At 43.7% G+C, this 22,382-nt stretch overlaps 1 protein-coding gene across 1 annotated transcript in view; it reads right to left on the bottom strand.

The window, feature by feature from the left end:
- Positions 1–20,919, bottom strand: part of LOC144142069 (venom metalloproteinase antarease TserMP_A-like) — a 50,360-nt gene extending 29,441 nt beyond the window's left edge. Inside the window, exons 1-3 of the mRNA XM_077673498.1 lie at positions 20,789–20,919; positions 7,410–7,585; positions 109–198 (exon numbers count right to left, since the gene is read on the bottom strand). Coding sequence (XP_077529624.1) covers positions 109–198; positions 7,410–7,585; positions 20,789–20,861 — 339 coding nt within the window. The 5' untranslated portion in view covers positions 20,862–20,919. The remainder of the gene's footprint in view (positions 1–108; positions 199–7,409; positions 7,586–20,788) is intronic.
- Between the last annotated feature and the right edge of the window lie 1,463 nt (positions 20,920–22,382).

Here is a 22,382-nt window from a genome sequence, read left to right as displayed (position 1 = left end):
TCTGTTAATTGTCTTCTATATTCGTCTTCCGTGATTGCTTCCCCTAATTAAAACTAATCATTCAAGCTTATATTGGACTGTCATTATTAAGGCAAAAAAGACACTGACCACTTCCAAATTGTCCCTCTCGGACACCATAAGTGATGCCCCCAAAGCGGAGTCCTGGTACAAGTCCTCTTCGAGTACACTGGTGTCGAACTGTGGAATGGACAATGACTATAGTAAGAACACTGCCCCCCTAATTTGTACAAACACACGTTTATGTAAAAGCTACAGATAACCTAAATGCTGGTTTAGTTCTCAGGAATTTTAAACTGGCCTTTTTTGTCATAGCAACCTTAATTTATATGGTTCCACTTAAGTAGCAGTCAACGTAGTCACCGGCTTCCCATTTGTTGTTTCATATGACGTTATTCCTGTGAACGTGATGAATAATATGGGTTGCCTGTAAAGAAGCTCCTGTTTTGACTGTTGCTTCGAAATCATTGCTTATCTTGATATTTCACTAAATCTCTCGAATAATGAATAGATACCTTTTGGTAACTTCGGTCGTTGATTTTCGGTTTTCTTTGTTTTTGTTATGGTGACATTTCTGTTTATTCACAACATTAAGAGGTTGTACTGAGTGAAGCAGTGTTTTTTTCTACTGCAGTTTCGCTTTTTGTATGCTTATTTTTGCTTCTATATTTCTTTCAGAACGCAATTTTTTATAATATTCGTCGATATTGATATCACTAAATTTGGCAGTAAATATTACAATTTACGATTTTGCTACGAATAGACAAACTGAGCTTGTTTCAGTTTTTTTTTCGATTGCGTTTCCCGTGTTTAAACTCACGTTTGCTTATTACAGCAATACATCAACTCAAGCGTCCACGCTTACAACTTAGGTAGGCATGTTTTTAGGTATGCAGCTTGCGTTTACAGAATTTGCATACCTTCCTTGCTTAAAACGCACGTTCGTTTTTGGGACACGAGGCTTCATGGTGCGTTCGCAAATATTGAAGCACGTACTGTACCCCTCGCGCCATATTTTTATCTTCTTATATCTGCTGCGTGCAAGTTCAACAGGACTAGGCGAATTTTGTGGCCTGTAGAATATTCTTGCAATCCCCGAACCTTGCTGAATGGTAGCGGCAAGCAACCCGAGAAAAAAAGGGGATGAAATTCTTTCTTCACAAATTAAATGGGGTAAACTTAAACTATTTGCTGAGGCGTCCAATCTCCGTTGACCATCTCGAGGGCCGAGATCTCAGGTTCCACTAAATCCCCACGTGGAATCTGGGCAGAGCTGCATGCTTTACCCGAAACTGATTGACGGTATTGTCTGCTGGGAACACCACCTAGCGTGGTAAAGGCTAGGTGTCTCTTCAACGTGTATTGTAGTTTTCATGGTATTGTTGTGGAGGCATTATGGCCAGCTGTCTCTTGACAGGAGATGTGTTCATTCGTTAGTTTCTGAAAGATTGAACTCCTAAAGTCGCGTGCTTCTTGTGCTTGCGTGTGTGGGGTCTTTACCTGTTTAAGCGTTCTCTGGAACTGGACGGGATGGGTGGAAAGAAGTCCAAATCCCGTGCTTCAGTGTTGACGACATCCCGCAAAGATTGGTCCGGTCTGCTGTTATTCTCAAGTCTTTGGTGTTTTAAGGTCAGTGGCAGTGTTCCCTGGCCGGTGTGTGATCTAGTACTCTAAGCTTCTTGTTGATTCGCCAATTTGTGGTGTTTTGGTTGGAGTTTCAAGAATCGGTAATTTTTTGACGGTTGTATAATGTGAAGGGCGCGAGTACATGCTTTTTCTGTGCTGGTGTTCTTGAGTGACAATTGCCAGTCCCTCGCTTGGCTGACGACTACTATAGATCACGTCGAGGAAGTTGCCATCTTTCGCCATGGCATTTTGAACAACGCGACCCACGCTTTTGTTGCCTTGTTCTTGAGGTACGGATTTCTGTTTACTGCAAGAGTACACACCTGAATTTTTTCATTCTACTATAGTGAGGTCCCATTTATTCTTGGTAATATGGATGTCATCTGCAAACCAGGCCCATTTGAAAACGCCTCTGCCGGGTTTAGTTTCATGCAGTCGTTCTTTGTTGGTGTCTTACATAGCTTACTGAGTTATGCAAGGAATTTTATTGTCTGCCAGCACAGGTTTTGTCTTCGGTTGTACAGAACGATACTACCAGGGCCCACCTATAGGCTCTATCCTGTATGCTGTTGGCTTGTTCCTCATCATGCGAGTTAAGGAAGTAATACCTATAGTTGTAGTCAGACCGGCTGAATAATTGACACCATCTTCCTAATTTCTTAGGCGAGGATAAATCCAGCACACTGAGGAAAAACGCAGGTCCATAATTTGTCAGAATGTGGCCTGCCTAGAGCAATGCTTACGGAAGCCCTCAATAAAGGTGTGGATGAAGCCCTTATCGTTTATAAATTCTTAGATCCCGTGATGCACGTTGCATTTCACTTGTTTTCCGACGGGCTACTTGAGTAACACAGGAGCAAAACTCTCTACGGGATGTATCTGCTTTGGCTTCTTTAAAAAACGGATTGGGCTTTCAATTTCATGGTCTTGGAGAAGAGTAAGGCCAATTACTAAATTCCGGGAAGAAAAATTGAAAACCGGATGCAGAGACTGGATTCAAAGGCCGCGAGACAGAAGCGGTTGGAGGTCAAAATGTAAGTATATGTTGGTGACAACGTACAACAAATCGCTATTGTTATTGGTTACCCGATGGCATCTGGGTTTACCAGTCCCGGCATGGTTTTTCCCTTTTCCTCGGACAATAATGCTCAGATATTGTGTACTGAGACTTCTCTCCCGTGGCCTGCAGGTGATTTCACACCTTCAAGCCGGGGCGGTAAATTTTAGGCGGTCTTACAACCTAGCTTGAGAGATAACTCTTAGAATATATGAGAAAATAGAAGTTGCGTTTCACTGAGAGCGGACCATTGGGACTCCCATACTGTTTCGGCCCCATTTTCTCATGCTTATTCTAGGCGTTGCTTATTGAGGTAGTTGAGAAAAGCGGAGTATTTTCGGTTGCACTGCTTGGAAATTTATTCAAGGCTAATAATTGTGCCGCTGTTATAGCGATCACTCGGTTGCAAGGAACTAACGCGCCTTGACTATCGCAGCATGCAGTGAGGCAAAGCCATTTTGTTTCCTGTATAACAAAATGGCGTGAGGGTGCATCTTGGATACAGCAAATGACCACCACAACCCGACCGCACCTTGTGATCGCAGTTGCCTCTTGATCGGCTTTCCGCGAGCGCGAAGCTTGGAATAAACAGCGTGAGACACCCTTTTTCACAAGAACAGATTTCAGCCAGCACACGTATACCAGAGGAAAATAAAATGTAGCCAAAAAGCACGTCATTCTCACCTGTTTATTGTTGCTCCCCCGCCCACCCATTCAACATCGTCTTCAGGGGGGCGGAGGAAGCACACGAAGGAAGATGGGTGAGGCGAGATTGGGGATAAAATAGGGGAGACTCCGGCAAACTTGAAAAAACTTTGCATTCGCACTGTGCGGGAGAAAATTCCGCGGGACGGATTTCGTATGCCCACGAAATTAGCAACCTACGAATTTCGGCCGTTCTCTTTTATGTTCTCTCGCGCTTTCCTCTCCAGTTCGTAAGAGAGGAATGTGCATAAGAAGAATCAACCTTAAACGCGGGCCATCAAGCCAAAACTCATTGAGTAAGTTTGTGGTGTCGTGGGCTGTTCTCATGGGACATTGTGAACGCTCTAATGGAGAAAGAACAAAACTGCGATCACATTAAGAAGCATTATCGTGTCCAAGTCAACAATCTCTACAATTTTTAAAGACAAAGAAAACAACCTGAGCTTAAAGATGAATGCCGAACAGTCTACCAGGAAGCACAATGGCCCCAATGACAATTCTTTCCATATTTACGCATTAATCATGACGTATTTGTCCGCTTGTCTATCTTCTTTTGGGGTTTTAAGTTCCCTTCCGGCGGACGAGGGGCTAACTTGGCTTCATGACTTCAGCCAGCGCCCAGTTATCGCCGGGAGCCTGCCAGGCAATGTCCGTTATCGCATCAGTGCGGTCACCATATACATGACGCATTTTTACCCGCAGACGACGTCCATTGTACTTATAGCGAAGTTCGAATATGAAGAATAAATTCAGCATGATGGTCGGTTTCGTTATGAGTGGGCTCGACTGTGTACTGTTTTTGCGAAAGCGGTGAACATCACAAAGTCGCAATACTTTTGCGGATGGGTGGTACCATGTCGGCCTTGTCGGGGATAAGAGATGTTCACCAATCCCAAGAAAGAGAAGTTGGTGCGGATTGACAGGATTGTATGACGGAGCTTCCGTATAGGCATGAAAAGTGCGAAGGCGCACGCCTAATTTTGCCTATCCATTTGCGCTTGTTGGTGAAATTTTTTTTAATGCTATGATTCTCCAAATGCTTTTAGATCACAGGCGATAAAACGAAGAAAGCTCGCATGATGCTATATTACTGCATTATCGTTTATGGTTACCCTGGTGCATGTCGGGTTTGGTAAGTAAGGGTAATTGAAATGCCAGCCAATTGACTGAGACATAATAGTTTCAGGGGAAGCATTTGGTAGTATGCATTGATTGGACGCGGAATTTAAGGGCTACACAAAGTAACCCTGCCATTGAAAGACGCAGTGGACGGTGTTCTGTTCATTTTAAAGATTCTTAAAGAGTGACGCAGATGGAGTAAAAAGTGGTTGTTTTGTGCGGGTGCCGATATTGGGAAAAGTGACACAAGATTAGAATTTATTATGTAGGGAAACGTGTTCCACGGACGCGGTTGCCCTGTTTGTTCAAACTACCGAGTTGGCCCGAAATATGGTAAGTGGCTAGAATTATTTTTGGGTGGAACTCCTCTTTTTTGTATAATGTGGATACCGGGAATATTTTTTAGTGGATTTTGTTGGAATATGAGAGTCAGAAAAAATATTTTGGGACCGCCGCAGTCTCTTTTCGGCACTGCAAATCATGTTGGTTCACTGAGGTACAGCAGCTTGATAGGTGGGCTTCAAAAATTTGTCTACATAGTAGAGGTGGAAGCTCTTTTAGCTACACGTTCCGTGTGAGCACTACGGGTGTTGTAAGGGCGATTTATGGAAAATGTAGAAATTGACTTTCAGTAAGTTTCAAACGGAAACATGTACCGTTGTCTTGCTTAGAAAATGGTCTTGGAGCAGGAATTTTCCTAAGGCAGTTATTTTTTCAATTACTTTCCAAGAAAATAAAACTTTTAGGCGACGCCAGACATCGGAGGGATACCCTTAGACCGGGAAGTCAGAACTGGACGCAAAAGATGACGGGTCAGGTCTGTGAAATTGGGTTTCTTGAGCATTTGGGTGCACCTTAAAGAAGATTTGTTTCTTTCTAAGGTGTCTGGGCCCACTTAAAGAGGCAGTATAAGACTTTGTTTCTGCAGAAAATGGGCGAAGTCCTTGTAGTCTGGCAGGAGGTCGGGCTGTAAGCTTAGCAGTCGCATATGGAGGATCGGAGTAACGGTTTGGGTGAGATCTTTTGGGTGAAGCTCAGTTAAACTTGTGGCGCGAGTTGTGTTGAACTGTTAGGTAGCTGAAGGAAATGAGTAGTGGCCTGTGTTTTCGAGGGTTTGCCTTGCTATCCACATTTTATTATGTGGAGAGTGAACTGGAGTGGTCTTTGAGACTCAATACTCGTGTCAGGGGTGCGGATATGAGCCCGGAGCAGCAAACCTTTATTTTATGAATAAAGTGTTTCGAAGAGCGACGTAAGCGTTCCCCACATTGCGACCTAAGAGGTGAGAGCTGAGGAAAGTGAGCTAAGCGCCACCGCGAATCTGCGGGCCATCGTGCAATGGTTATCTTCACTTTTGGTGCACTCGTAAGTAACCAAGCCATTACGGGAATTATTCCCCTTATTTTAAGGGTTTCTCTGCAACTGTACGCCATATGACAAATGTTGTTTTTATCGTTGCAGTATCTATTGAGAACGAAAAGAATAGGATTTACCTAATTAAGCTGGGATTACACTTTTATGATGATATGGTTGTTTCGAATCAATTCGCATTGCAGATTAGCTCTTCTTCAGGGTTCTGTACGCAACTGTGGTGCGAGTCAGCATGAAGAAGAACTGCCGTAGCCGTATCATTAATCATTTCATGAGATTGGCCACTCGAATGGCCTTGTCACACAAGGAGCAGACTATTGACGTCATATGAGCGCGCGATTTATGGTACAATAGGTGCATCAAAATAATGGTAAACTATGAATGTCGCGCCAATGTAACCCGACTAATTTTATTTTCGTTATATCTAATAAATTTTGTTCAGGTTTTTGAACACAGAATTGTCAATGTATGATATGGAAATTTCGGCATTATTGGTGTATGCCTTGCCACGACTTGATATTTACATGATATGTTTGTCAATGCAGGTGCATATTTTCAAAAAAAGAGCCTGTGTCATTGGAGATTTCCCTGTGACGACCTCTGCGAAGTGGTCACCAGCCTTAGGGTAGGCTACAACTACACGAAGGGCATTCGTAAAAGCCAGGAAAAAGGTTCACGCCGGATACCCCAAACGTTTATGGCCATAAAATAATAAACAAGTAGCGCTGGTTTTACAAAGGTTTAGGCAGAAATCAGACCCAAAACTTGGATGTGGGGTGAACTTAGTTGTCATAAAACTCGGCAATTCCTTCGGCGTCGGAGCTGGGCTGCGCTGCCATTGGCATAGAGCACGCCATTCCACCTGAATAAAGCCGGGAAGTTGTAATTTCTACGCTCCTGTAAACTGTTCTTTGGAGCAGTCGGATCATTTTTATTACAATTGTTTTGTGATTGTCTAGCTGTTCGTTCTTCTTTATTCTGATCAGGTTTTGCTAAGGTATCAAAAGCCAAACTAGTTGGCACCAGACCGACCGCGGTGAGTCACCGTCGCTATTGATCGGTCACTGCATGAAGCGCTACATTTTCGTTCTATGCAGTTGTTTAGCCTAGCAGAGACACTTTAGCTCCACCAGAAATAAGTCGCAAAAAACACACCCACCATGTTATCGGCCGTAAGAACGAAATGCACGATTCACTAAACATTATCACAAATAAGGCCCGGGAAACAAGTTAATGAAATTTTCTTCGTAAGTTTTCCAAAGTACACGTTTAGCACGGCTCAAAAGTTCCGCCCTTCACCTTGTTTTCGTCTCACATAAAATTGTTGCATGTTTGATGATAAGAAATAATTTTTTTGAATTTGTATTATTCGCTAGCGATGACAGCAATCGACAAACTTGAATAAAGCAGGCAAACGTTTTATAATACCAGGATAAAATCGAAAAATGCACATCAGCCTACAGGGTTTTCAACATAAAGGTTTTTAGGCAGAATTTCGAAATGGTCTACTCACGAATGTGTGGTGTGGTACGGTGCCGGCGCGATAAGAGCGGACGAAGAAATTCTTATCCAATACGCTGCTTTTTTTCAAGTTCAGTACGAGAGTGTCTGTAATTCGCAGTACTTTACTTCCATTTTCTCCACGGCTCGTAAAGAGCTGAAGGTAGACAATGTCGCCATGCTTCAAAACTGTAAGTAAAATATTTATTAGGACACTGATTTGCTTTATGGTAATGCAGTATTATGTAAATAAACTACGCTGCAAGCTGCCAGCCAAATTTATACTGTGCCAGAACAGAAAGCAATTCCTTCCGTACATTTAACGTAGTGGTATATGGTCACGTAGCCAAGGATGACGCAGATTTTTAAAGGTACAAACCTTTTGTGGAGCGAACTGGTGCTTTACTAAAAACGGAAGATTACACAGGGGAGACGAAGCACTATCAACAATTCGTACAGAGGTGAGTGTATGTCAATCGAATGCCATTGCGTCTGCTCTGCGAGCATTCATTCTTCGACGGGATTTCTTCTTGAACCGTCGAAGCACATCGAGAACACTGGAGATCAAAGATTATTTTAGTCTAGTAATGACTTGGTACAAACTCACCTTATCAAATTAGTTAACCGGAGCGGTGTAAAAGAAGAAAGAATGGAATGCGCATGGCTTGGCTCATGAAGTCGCTGAATAGCATTAAAAGCAAAACGCATAAGTAAACAAATCCAAAGCCTGGTTTGCGGCAATACGCGTGACGTCTTTTTTGTGGCATCGACAAATTTTTCAGAATGTCAACATCAATACATCTTCTGCCGGGTAAATTGAAATAAGTTCCAAAACGTGTGTCCGCAAGCGGCTGTGTTGGCCCTTCCAATTATCTCTCGCACCTGAATCCACACTGCTCCTGCGATCATGTTTACATTGACTTCAAATCTGCCGCACGATAGTACAGACAACAAAAGCACGAGCGTAAACTTATGATGTCTTCATTAGACGTTTTCGCTATCGTGACTAGCATTCGCTCTGGAAGTGCAGTGAATACAATTACGAACATGCTAAGTACCCCAAACTTGCACAGACGGGAACAGGCATGCAGCGGCCTGATGACTAAGCTTCGGCTTCTTTTAACGTGAATAGCGTGGTCTTGATGCCTTCTGCAACTTTCCTGCTTTATTTCTATCTTAAGCACCATATACTCAGCTCCCTACCTCCTTGGTTTGCGGGAAATTGCCACATATAAATTATTCTGTATCTATGTCATCAAATAGGAATCAAATCAAATAGGAATCAAATAGAAAAGTTTCTACAGCTCCGTGAAAGGATCCATCCGTATTTCTCAATACATATAAAGCACAGATTCTACCCCACGCTCCTGTCAGAAAAAAGATAATCGCAAAGCGAAAAGTCATATTAATCAATGTTTCACACGCACTATAGCAATCAAATCGCCACTCCACGGTCAGCAACACTATTTGAGGTCCTTCACCTAAAGCTCGATATTCCTAAAATCTGAAGCCGTTCCATTGTTCGGGAGCTTAGGTTGGCACTGTATTTCACTATATCTAAAAGCCTAATATACGTTCAACGTTTTGTTAGGAAACAAACTTTGCAGTGGCAGTTTGCAGGTTATTTTTTATATGGGAAGGTTAATCGTTCTGCAGGCATTTTTAATAAAGTTGCTTCGCTCGCTCGCTCGGAGAGGAAGTGGCCTGACCCTACAACTATCCAATACTGGTCTATATGTTCTCCAATCTATTAAACGAATGTTAAAATAACACAATTACCTTCGATATTACAGTTTTCTTTTTCAGAATGAGAGTTTTTATTTGGTGATGTATTTTTATAAGAAGCAATTTAAGTATACAAAATGATTTTCGTCAATGTGGGCGAAACCTTCCACAACTGAACATATTGGTAATTGCACAACTGCACGAAAATTTATTTTTGTGCATACCAATTTGTTCTGCGGTATATTATCCTTACACCAAGCCTCATTACAAAAAAGGAAATAACTGAAATTCAGGGCTGCATTATTAGAAGCCCTAGTAACAAGTTTATTGCGACCATAGTGAGGTAAAACAAAACAGGCCACAAGTAAGCCAGTACGCAGATATTCCAAGGGCAAAAGATTGTTCACTTGTGCTCAGTTCTCGTACACATCATATTTTCGCTGCTGCTCTAATATCACGCACGTTCTTCATGTCGTCTTTATCTAGAATTCTGCTATTAGAAAATTCAGGACAACTTTTGTTGTTACGACAGGGAATGCGAATGCGCCCACCTAATGCTCTGACGACGGCATTTTTAATTTCGTGGAGCTCGTCATTTCTGCCTTTGCCTGTCTTCCCTCCAGACTTTTGTTCGCATGTCTGAGTATTGTGAACAGAACTCCACTGCTACAACTGAGAGCCACAAGACGCTCCTAACATTTAGGAGCCCTGGCTTCCAAACAGCTGAACCGTTGCAATCCATCATTTCAAATTTGTTTCCACAAATTATGAATGCAACATATATCAGCTTCCCTTTATCCTTTACCACAGCTACAAACCGCGCATATTTTTCTGTCGAGGAGAGGCAGAATTTAAGCGCCTGTAGGTTATTAAACGAATATTCCCAGGAATATTGGTCCAAAACGGGCTTCTTCGGTGTCTTCTGGTGAAACTTCTCATGGATTTGATTTGAGCCAGTCCAGGACAGATTCCAAATACGGCTTGGCCTAACCTCAGCTTCAGAGGAATACTCGACTTTGCTCATTGAAATTGCCGTTACAGCACAACTTTCTTATACTTTGTCCGAACTGCACGTGCGGTGTACCTGGGTGTTGTGAATTATTCGTCATTGTTTTTTCCACTAGGCTCGCTGTTTTCGCCCTGTATGCTTCACGTATTTCTTTTTATTGTAAACGACTTAGGCCAGCTTGCACGTAATTTTTTTGCACTTAAACCTCTTGCAACTACACCAAGTAGGCTCCTTCACACAAGCCTCCAAGACCAACTCAATAAAATCAATATCTGTTAAGAAGCGTGAAACGAGTGTGCCTTTTATTATGTAAAAATCCCCTGGAGAAGCAGGCAAGTACACTGAAGTTCAGCAACCTACAAGTTTTTAAATTTTATGAAGGCACACTATAATGTCTATGCGCACCCCTTTTATAAAAAGGCTGCAATCAGTTATTTGACAGTGAAATATTATTACCAATATGAGTTTTCGTCATAAGAAGTGGCTTTGAATACCGTGAACAAAAGAACGGGGAGGCCAAAATCACTGCATACAATTTTGATAGAAGCACTTATTATGCGTGGCACATTTGATACATTATTGCTTGCTAGCGTTCTGGTATTCTAGTCCCAATTACAGTTTTTGAGTCTTTCAAGATATATTCATTTCCTAAACACAAATACTACTTTTTTAATTTTGTTATATTTCACGGAATAAGTTGTTTTTCCCAAACCTACAAAAACAGCCAGTGTTTTCTGTGCTATTTTTTGTGTGTGCCATTTATTTTTTGTCTATTGCACACCTAGGTTTCGATTAGAACAATTTTTGATGCACATTACAGATCATGATTGGCGTTGTCTCTCATTACTTTTAAGGGCACTGTATAAGTAGGAAGCATGGAGAAATCAGCAGTGCCCACAGCCCTAACGGCAGCTTAGGTTACCTTTAGCCAACCCATGTGCACAATGCGGTTTGTCGAGAGGATACAACAGGAACATGGCAGCTTACGTAGTGGAACAATACCGAGAAAGGAAGAAAACAGAGCCCCCCCCCCCCCCACCTCAGTGTTGTGACTTACTGTAGTATATATATCTGCGATACCCAAACAATAAAAAACAAATACCACATTTATATTGGACTACTGGAAAAAGCACGATAAAATGGCTTTCAAAATGCAAGGCTGATTTTACTACACGCGTAAAGTGCAAGTAAGGGAATAAGATATTTATTATTAAAAAGTTACAAAGTTAAAATCAGTCCAATAATATTTTAGTTAATTGTAAATTGTCTCTCCCCGCACGGGGCACCTTGAGCAATCTTGGTGACGGTACTGGCGATACCGCGGACCCCGAGCCCCCAAACATACGCTGGATCCAACCGTGGCAATGTGTTTATAGGTGAAGGGTTAGAAACCATGAACGGTGGCCGTCGGAGCCCAGGTCAAGCTCCGGCGGATGGGCTCCCTGTCTGTTCACCAGGCAGGGAGCTCCGGGACCTCTTTGGCTACCAGGGTAAGGTCAAAGAAGAAAGTACCCCCGTCTCCCTGCTTTCCAATGTGTCATATGGCATTTTCCAAACCCCCCCCCCAAACGTGATCGGCCCCCGAAAAGGGGCCGCACCGAAGTTTCGTACCCACCTCTTTCAACAACTGTCTTGTCAACAACCTCGAATAATTATGCTCGTTTTCTTGTGATTGAGTCAGCTGACTCAGCACGACCTGTCGCTTCCATGTCTGTATTCTTGATATCTAAATTTCTGCAAAGCACCATAGGTGGCAAATATCAAGCTAAAAAGCTCAGGACCGGAGAAATCCTGGTAGAAGTCAATGCTGAACAACAAGCCCACACTCTTCTTGCACAAACCCGCATCCATGATCTGGACATCAGGGTCACGCCCCACAGGAGCCTAAACAGCTCCCAGGGTGTGATTTCTGAGACAGATCTCCTGACGGAAACAGATGCAGACCTTCTCGCAGGTCTAAAGGATCAGGGCGTCACAGCTGTGCGGCGCATCACGATGCGCAGGGATGACAAGATAATCCCCACCAAACACATTATCCTGACCTTTGACCGCTCGGCACTTCCACAATATATAAATGCAGGCTTCATTCGATGCTCCATTCGTCCTTACATTCCGAACCCGCGCCGTTGCTTCAAGTGCCAGCGGTTCGGGCACAGTACAACCTCTTGCCGCGGCAAAACAACGTGTGCGAAATGCGCCGCGCAGGACCACCCCACCGACAACTGTAATTCTGACATCCTCACTTGTGCAAACTGCAGGGGCCCACATGCGGCCTACTCCAGGAAATGCGAAAAGTTCCAAATAGAAAAGAAAATAATCAATCTCAAGGTCACAGAAAACATCACCTTCCCAGAGGCGCGGAAGAGGTTCGCCTCTTTCCCTCTGGGGAGGTACGCCGACGCAGCTCGCCGGGGGGCGGAGCGGCGTTTGGTTTCCACAGGGACCCAGTTCAGCGAGTCTGACCTGGTCCCTCCGCCCCCCCCCTGGGTTGCCTCTGGCAGCCCAACCCGCCACCACGCCGCTTGCTGAGGCAGCAGCGGTTGTGGTGGCAACCTCTTCCGTCGGGACCGGTGCCGCTCCCGTCCCTGCCTCCCCGTCCTCCAGTCAGTTGGAGAGTGCCATGGACACCACGGGCCCCGCACCGGCTCCCACCGCCACCGCACCGCCCGTGCCACCTCTGGCGCCCCGGACGCCCTCGGCGGTGGCGGCTCAAACGAAGGGCTCCCGAGGGGGGGCCAAGTCCGGGGGGCCCGGTCCGTCGGGCACCCCTCGGACATCCGACGACGACATGGATGTCGGGCCGTTCCTGCCTGCAACGCAGCGCAAGGAACGCGTCCCGACGCCAAAGCCTCCCGACAAGCCAAAAAAGACGAGAGTCACAGCCCCGAAAGACGACACATAAACAAACACACACACTCCAGTAGCTCTCACACTAAATAATGGGAAGAGAAAACATAATTCAATGGAACTGTAGAGGCCTTCTTAAAAATCTTGACGATGTATACGAAATACTGCATGCTAATCAGCCAAGTGTAATGTGTGTTCAGGAAACACATTTGAATTCCAAGCACACAAATTTCTTGAATAGTTACATGGTCTTCAGAAAGGACAGGGATGGCTGCACACACTCTTCTGGCGGTGTGGCCATAATCGTCCGGAAATCCTTAGCATGCCACCCTGTCACTTTAAACACTATCCTTGAGGCTGTAGCAATACGCTTAATAATATTTAATAGGTTGATAACGGTATGCTCCATATACATTCCTCCTGATGTTACAGTTTCGAGCTCTGACGTCGAGGCGCTGGTTGACCAGCTGCCCGAACCGTACATTCTAACAGGCGACCTTAACGCTCACAATTCTCTTTGGGGCTCTTCTCGTACGGATGCCCGGGGTCGCCTGATAGAGAGGTTTCTTACATCCTCTGGAGCATGCCTTTTCAACAATAAACAGCCTACATATCATAACATAGGACACAACACATACTCATGTCTTGACTTGGCTATTGGCTCCGCAGTTCTCTTTCCTCTTCTCGAGTGGGGTGTGGGAACTGACCCATATGGCAGTGACCACTTCCCCACCTCACTTACATACATAGGTAAAGGCCCATGCAGTCCATCTTCCCATAATCGGTTCAATGAAACACGAGCTAACTGGAATACATTTACAGAGACATCCAAACTACACCACACATCCATAGGACACCTACACGTTGAAGAATCTACCCAACTCCTCACGGCGCACATCCTCGACGCCGCCGAAAGGTCCATTCCCCACGCCTCTGGTGCCCCGCGCAACCAGCGGAGGCCGTGGTGGAATGAGGACTGTAGGCGGGCGCGAGAGGCCCAGAACAAGGCGTGGGGTATCCTTCGTCGGTACCCCACGTCGGGAAACCTCCTCTTGTTCAAACGGGCCAAGGCGTTAGGAAAACGTGTGCGCCGTGAGGCAAAACGAGAGAGTTGGCGTACATTCATAACATCAATAAACTCCTACACAGACACAAGGAAAGTATGGACACGAATACGCAAACTCAAGGGACAACAAACACACGGCCTGCCTCTGGTCAGCACTGCAGGGGACACACTCGAAGACCAGGCTGACACACTCGCACAACACTTCCAACTCGTGTCCAGTTCAGCACACTACACAAACACTTTCCTGAAACATAAAGCATGTTGTGAAAAGAAGTCCCTACGCGACAACAACAAATCACAGACCACTTACAACTCCCTGTTTTCACTACATGAGCTGAGGGCTGCTTTAAGCACGTGTAAACCCTCAGCTCCAGGCCCAGACAACATTACATATACAATGATACAGCACTTACACACAGACACTCTTGTAACACTCCTTCACCTTTACAACAAGATATTTCTTTCGGGGCACATTCCAAAGTCTTGGAGGGAGGCCATAGTTGTAGCATTCTTGAAAGAAGGGAAGGACCCTTCCTCTCCTGCTAGCTATCGACCCATTGCCCTGACCAGCTGCCTGTGCAAGCTTCTCGAGAAGATGATAAATCGCAGGCTCGTGTACTTCCTTGAGTACAACGGTCTTCTCGAGAGCTGCCAGGCAGGCTTCAGGGCGGGGCGATCAACGAACGATCAACTCGTAGCTCTTGAAACATATATAAAGGATGCCTTTGTGCATAAACAATTTTGTCTGACGGTGTTTTTCGACATAGAGAAAGCCTATGACACCGCTTGGCGGTACGGTATCCTCAGTGACCTAAAGTCAATCGGTGTTGCGGGCAACATGTTGAACATCCTTTGTAGTTATATGTCGGAGAGAACCTTTCGCGTCAGAGTTGGTTCTGCATTGTCAAAGGTACATGTGCAAGAAAATGGCGTGCCGCAAGGTGGAGTGTTGAGCTGCACTCTCTTCATAGCAAAAATGAACTCTCTTGGAAAGGCACTGCCACCTACAATCTCTTATTCCATGTATGTAGAGGACGTGCAGATATCCTTTAAATCGTGTAACCTGTCCATCTGCGAACGTCAAGTCCAGCTCGGCGTCAAGAAACTTGCCGGCTGGGCTGACAAGAATGGCTTTAATCTTAATCCCGCGAAGAGCTCTTGTGTTCTATTCTCCAGGAGGCGTGGCGTCCACCCGGACCCAGACATCACTCTTGCGAATGTGCCAATTCCTGTGAACAAGGAACACAAGTTTTTAGGTATTTTATTCGACGAAAAACTTACATTCATCCCACATATCAGACAGCTCAAATGCAAATGCTTAAAAACAATGAATATTCTTAAGGTCCTCTCACATCAATCTTATGGGGCCGACAAACAACTCCTGCTGCGCCTGTACACAGCGTTGGTGGGGTCTCGGCTCGACTACGGCAGTGTCGTGTATGGGTCGGCTACAAAAACAGCACTGAAAATGCTCGACCCAGTGCTGCATCTTGGCCTTCGCCTCTCATGTGGCGCATTCCGCACTATCCCTGTTGAAAGTCTTTATGTCGAGTGCGACAAATGGTGCCTAGGGCATCAGCGGGAGTATGTTGACCTGTTGTATGCATCCAAGATCGTGTCTCTGACCAACCATCCTTTTAATCCTATCATGAACGATACATCAAATTTACAACTCTTTTTAAACAGGCCATCTATTCCCTTACCGTTCTCTCTCAGAGTTAGGGAAGAGGCTTCTGCACTCCATGTCCCCCTATCAGACACGCACAAGACACCCATTCATAATTTCATCGCACCATGGCATCTTCGTCCTGTAACATGCGACCTGTCATTCATTCGTGTAGAAAAAAATAGGGTACCCAGGAATGCAATTCTGCAGCACTTCCTGTTCCTACAGGACAAGTACAGGTGTGCAGAATTCTATAGCGACGCGTCCAAAACTGGTTCTACAGTATCTTGTGCAGCGCACGGACCAAATTTTACCGTAACTAAGACAATGAATTTTCATAGCAGTATTTACACGGCAGAAGCCTATGGCATTTTACTCGTTTCAAACCACATCCTCGAACATAAGATTCCAAAGTCCATCGTCTACACAGATTCTCTAAGCGTTGTGCAGGCACTGTCATCAGGAAGGTCGTCAAAAAACTATGTGATCAATGCTCTTTTCAAGGTACTCATGACTGCATATGCCTCAAATCTTCAAATAACTATATGCTGGGTACTAGGTCACTGTGGAATCCCTGGCAATGAGACTGCTGATCAAATGGCTGGTGCTGCTGCTCTCATGACCACAGTTGACATAACAACAATACCTTACACCGACCTAAAGACACACATCAGACGACAGCTCCGTAACACATGGCAATTACACTGGAGTCAACAAACAGACAACAAACTACACGTAATAAAACCACAACTGGGACGCTACATAACTGACTCACACAACAGATACACTGAAGTCGCCCTGGCTAGGCTGCGGATAGGCCACACACATGTTACGCACTCCCACCTGCTCACTGGAACTTCGGGACCCACGTGTAGCAGGTGTGGAAAGGGCCTATCCGTAGTCCACATACTAATCACATGCAAGGCACTTGACACAACACGACACAAACATTTTCCTGAATTATACAGACGACACATTCCTTTGCACCCATCATACTTTTTAGCCGACGAACCAATGTTTTCTAGTCAACGTGTATTTAGGTTTTTAGCTGAGGTAAACTTCCTGCAGCTCTTGTCATATCATGTGTAATCACCCTGGCCCTATACACCAGCCATCTCCATTGTCTTTTGTTTTGCATCACCTTTACTTTTAGTCACATGTTTTAGTACTTACAGTCTCATCATAATTCAGTAACTTCTTCTTTGGCGCTCTTTGCCCATAGTCGGCCTTGCGCCCATAAAACCCAACTATCATCATCATCATCATCATGTAAATTGTCTCTGAAGCACTTTAAACCCTTGGTTACAAAATTTATTATTTTAGGGTACCTTTTACCTAAATAAAGTCTTCTGAGCGGCTGCCCCTTTTCATGGGATGATACCACAAGCATCAGCTTCAGGTTTACGTGACATTTGCGGGCAATCTGGGATTAAAGATATGAGAGCAAGCCACACCTAATGTTCACGACTCGCTAGTTGACAAAATTAATGGCGCACGCATTGAACATAAGAACTGACACCCAAAAAAATTCCCGCACCTTCCCGCGAGGGGAACACGAGTAAATGCAGAGCATTGGGGCCCCAGTGCTGATTGAAGGCAGTGTTGCTTCCATCGCTTCTTCCGTGATGCTGGAGTAGCAGACACGAGTAAACGTGGGCACGAGCGTCAACCAAGGAAGGAAGGAGCAACGCAGTGCCTGAAACACGAGCGACCGCTAGCCTCTATATTTGCAACGCGCGCAGTAGAGGGAGAGCAGTACGGGGGGGAGAGCGCGCATGCGCAAGCAGCGCGCGCCCTTCCACGCCCCACAGCGCTGGTATCACGCACATGTTACGCCGAGACCGCGACGGAGCGAACGGGCTGACTACGACGCATGCGCGCGCCAGCTGCTGTTGAGAGAGAGGAGGGAAGGAGAGGCGCATCTGCTGCGGACGCGGAACTGTTGACACCGTCCGACGAAGGAACAGGCGAGGCTAAGAAATGCTCTGCATTTAAAACTAAGAATGGGCACGGTGAGTCGGCACGGCGAAAGCTCTCGGCGCACATCGCTGACCATGCGTCTTGTTCTTCTTGTACAGGCTTTGCTCCTGTCATGCGCCAACTCCATTGTTGCGCCTTCAGTCACGCCCTTGGCGCCAACTACAAGCGACAACAACGGTGATGCAGCGTACGTCATTTTCACAGCGGATGATGCGGTGCTTTCAAGTCACGGTTTCCTGACGTCAGCGGCTTCAACTCCTATAAAGCCAGCACCGCACGATGGACACTAACTTTCAGTCTACAGCAGTTTGTCCGTGTATGTACTAGAGGAGAAAACATTCTTGACCTCTTATTGCTCAGTGAAATGTTCAGTGAAGGGATGGTTGAAATTAAACCTGGCATTTCAGATCACAAATTGATTTCCTTTACGTCAAAAATGTAAGTGAATGCCGGACGACCTCGACAAAAATCTCAAATTAGGGATTATGCTAACGCAGATGATGAATCAAATATTGATCACTTGGACCTACACCTTAATATTGTCCATGATGACGTTTAGCTATCGTGGCGAAAGTTCAGGGACACTGTTACTTATTGTATCGAAAGGTTTATTCCATTGAAGGGGGTCAAGAAACCTCGATCCAACCCATGGATAATAGAGATATCACCAAAACTAAGCGAAAACTCAAAAGAATGAAAAAGAAACATAAAGGAGAGTTCGTGTCTCAAAGAAAATTAAAATTGAATTATTAAAAAAACTGAAAGCTGAAAGAATTATTAAAAAAACTGAATTATTAAAAAAACTGAAAAAAACTGAAATAGTTCATCCATAGCCTTCCTGATTTCATTACGAACGCTCCGGAGAAGTTCTGGCGGTATTTAGGTAAATCAAAAAGGTGATACATAAAATAAAAGTTAACGGTGAAATTGTAGAAGACGCCACTAGTATGGCTGAGCAGTTTAATGGTTACTTTTGCAGTGTGTCCTCTGACATGGACGAATTTGAACGATGTAATTCAACTAGGTCTTTTGTACACGATATTACAATTTCTCGAGAAGGTGTTTTGGATATGCTCCTGAATATTGACGTTAGGAAGTCAGCAGGCCCTGATCAGATTCCGAACGCTTTTTTGAGAAGGTATGCGGAACAGATATGTGAATGTCTAACTGAGTTCTTCAAATTATCCTTACAATTAGCAGAGATACCGTCCGACTGGCGTAAGGCAAGAGTTGCTCCCATTCATAAAACGGGCGATCACCTCACTGTGTCAAATTATCGTCCAGTTTCTATTACAAGCACTTGCAGTAAATTATTAGAAAATATTGTAGCAGGCTTCATTCGTCAGTACTTGTCAGATCACAACGTCTTGTCTCCAATACAGCACGGGTTCAGAAAGGGCCTGTCTACTTCAACTCAGCTTGTGTCAATTTTTCATGAAATTTCGGAAGTGCTCAATTCATCTGGACAAGTTGATATGCTATTTTCTTATTTTAGTAAAGCGTTCGATAAGATTCCCCACGGAATGTTAATTCATAAGCTCGAGTGCATTGGGCTCCCTTCAAATATCATATCATGGATTAAGGCTTACCTTCGACAAAGAAAACAGTTTGTAGAAATTAACAAATGGTCCTCTAGTGTCCGTCAAGCAACTTCGGGTGTACCGCAAGGGAGCGTAGTAGGACCGCTTTTATTTCTGGTATATATAAATGACATAACTAACAAAATCCCTGATAATGTGCATATTAACCTATTTGCAGATGACTGTGTCATTTTTAAACAAATAGCGTCACCAAACGATCACTCATGTTTGCAAAATTCAGTTATCGCAATTTGCGATTGGTGTAAACTTTGGGGTATGGAAATAAACATTAAAAAAACTGTCTTGCTTCGGGTAACACGGAAAAAAGAACCTAGTGTATTTTCTTATGTTCTAAATGACACCGTCATAACTGAAGTTAAAAAAATACAAATATTTAGGTGTTACATTTAGTAATAAATTATCTTGGTCAGACCATATTTCCGTTACGTGTTCAGCAGCTTCGCGCAAATTGTGGTTTTTGAAGAAAAAACTTAGAATGGCGCCGGCACAAACCAAACTGTTAGCTTATACCACTTTCGTACGATCGAAACTCCAATACGCGGCGGTTGTTTGGGACCCTCATACTAAAAAGGACGCTACGAATTTGGAACGTGTACAAAGAAAGGCTGTGAGATTCATCTTTGGAAAATATAAAAGACAGGATTCCCCAACCTTACTAATGCTTAGAAATAAAATCAGTTCGCTAGAACGCAGGCGCAAAGTTTGTCGTCTCCAGTTTTTGCATAGCATCATAAGTGGGAAAATCGGACTTAAACTATCTCGTTGCGTAACTTTTCTTCAAACCCGAAAAACAAGACACAGACATTACCTCTCTATTACGCCAATATTTTCTAAAACAAATTCTCACATGAATAGTTTTTTTTGTGCGTGCCATTAACGAATGGAATTCCCTTCCCCTTGAGGTTTTACCATCAAGAAACTTCTTACAAGAACTGGAAAACTACTTGCCTCATGAATTAGAATAATCTAAACCTAGGCTTGTGACCACTTGTACGTTATAAGAAAATTTACCTTCTGTTTTGTTATATTGGTGCTGTGTTTTTGGGGCAAACCGTTTTGCCCCACTGTGATTTCTTGTGTTGTTCTTATGTCGTGGTTGTGTTTAGTCAAGTATTTGTAAGCTTTTGTGATGTGTTATAGGTAGCATCCTGCTCATGCGTTCGTTGAATTCCTGCTCTGTACTGCCCTCCCTGCATGGACCAGCATCTTGGCCTGCAGTATGAATAAATGAATGAATGAATGAATGAATGAATAAATGAAAACACGCGCTTGTTTAGCGGCAACCCACTTTAAGCATTCTATACAATATGCAAAGAACGAAAACTTTTAAGATACCTAAAACCCTTTCGGTGGCCATCTGTATTCTACGTCATGTACGTCTTTCTCGAAGGTCATAGATGCTGTGCTTTTTGAAACAGGCGTTCAAAGTATTGAAGCATTGCGTTTTTGATAACAATTACGGAAACAATGACCGACATCAATATTAGTAACAACTCACTGCGTTCTAAGGAGGCGTCAATTCCTGCAATCATTAGCACTGTGAAAAAAATTCTGTAGCCCACTGACTGCATTTCGCTTAAATGAAGCTGGCAACCGTAAACTCAAAATCTTCGTCGAGGAAACGTTGTATTCTTCTGCATATCTGACCATAACAATTGCTTTTTAAGTGACATTAGAAAGTACCCCCCAGAGTGAACTTCGATGACCTTCGTGCGCTTTGCTTTAGAAGTGGGGGCGAACAGGCTGGTAGGTCTTCATGTTTTAGCGTGCGATGTCCTGCTACGTAGTCACCTTTATTAAATGTTTTTTAAGCACACCTTTAATAACTGTTTTTTTAGTACTGCTAAGATTTTGTTAAGTACTGCTACGAAAAACCTTCCGAGAAGCACGTGGTGCGTCATGGACATCTAATGCTGTTCTGTCACAGAATCTGTGTAAGAGAAGTGAAATATTTGTAGTGTTTTAACATTACTTAACATTACAATAATACGTCCAAACGCCTTCTACATTCCGCAGTTATGTTTTTACGAAACGATGTTGCCACGGTAAGACCCCTCCCGACTATTCGACACTACAGGTATAGTACTTAAAAAAATACTTTCAAAAAGACTGAGATTACAAAAAATCATTTACGTTCTCTTTTCCGCTGAACCCAATCATAACGCATAAATCATTACGCTATTTAGGAAAAGCATTTGGGGAATTTTTGTTAGATACGTTTCACGCACTCCTAACGTTGGGTCTCAAAAGTAAGATGTATAATCTAGCTGTGTTATCTATATAGGCTTGTTAACATTAATTTTACAAAGACTAAAACCAATTAAATATACCTATTTCCGCAATACAAACAAATTGTATAATCCAGGATTCTAAAATGTCTGCATGTGGTCTTGTTGTCGACGATCCCACGTATCTTACGATTTTGTTACGATACAAAAAATGTAAAGATAATATTAGGTGTGCTTATTGAGCTGTCAACGTGCCCGTGAGCATACTCTTACGACAAAAAACCTAAACTACAGTTCAGATTGAAATTTGTTAAATAAGTTTTCGGTTGCTACGTACTTTCGTAGTTTGTATGTAGACTTAGGTTCGGGCAACACTGAAAACGTGAAATAATTTTGTTAGTACGTCAATTGAACGATACGAGTTCTGCCGAAACAACGTCATTTTGTGAACGATAACTGTGGTCTTTTGTGTTTTCAAGGTTTTTATTCGAAGTGAATGTGCCCCTTAAATCTCAATGCACATGCATACATCCAGATATGTGAAACGCGACTGGAAGCTCGGAAAAAAAAATGGTTTATTTTTCAGATTTCTGGTGTTCCAAATTTGCTACTTAGAATTCTAGATTGTTTTTGTTCTTTTAACAAGGTGGAAAGGAAGGTAAAACTAAATTATCAAATCACTTAATTCTTGGAAAAGCCGCTAAGGGGAAGCGTCATGCACACATTCTTCTCGTTGGCTCCATCCTCGATTGCTATTTTCACAGCTAATTTCCAGTTATTGCGGTAAAACCTATACAACAACGATTACTACATCACGCGGGTAACCTGGACAACACTCATAAGAGGATACATACTCCTAATGGT

Source organism: Haemaphysalis longicornis, unplaced genomic scaffold (assembly GCF_048455015.1).
Source record: "Haemaphysalis longicornis isolate Haplotype H1 unplaced genomic scaffold, Haemaphysalis longicornis Haplotype H1 scaffold_6, whole genome shotgun sequence".
Taxonomy (NCBI): Eukaryota; Metazoa; Arthropoda; class Arachnida; order Ixodida; family Ixodidae; genus Haemaphysalis; species Haemaphysalis longicornis.
Note: the sequence above shows the minus strand (reverse complement) of the source record. Positions and strands in the feature narration are given on the sequence as shown.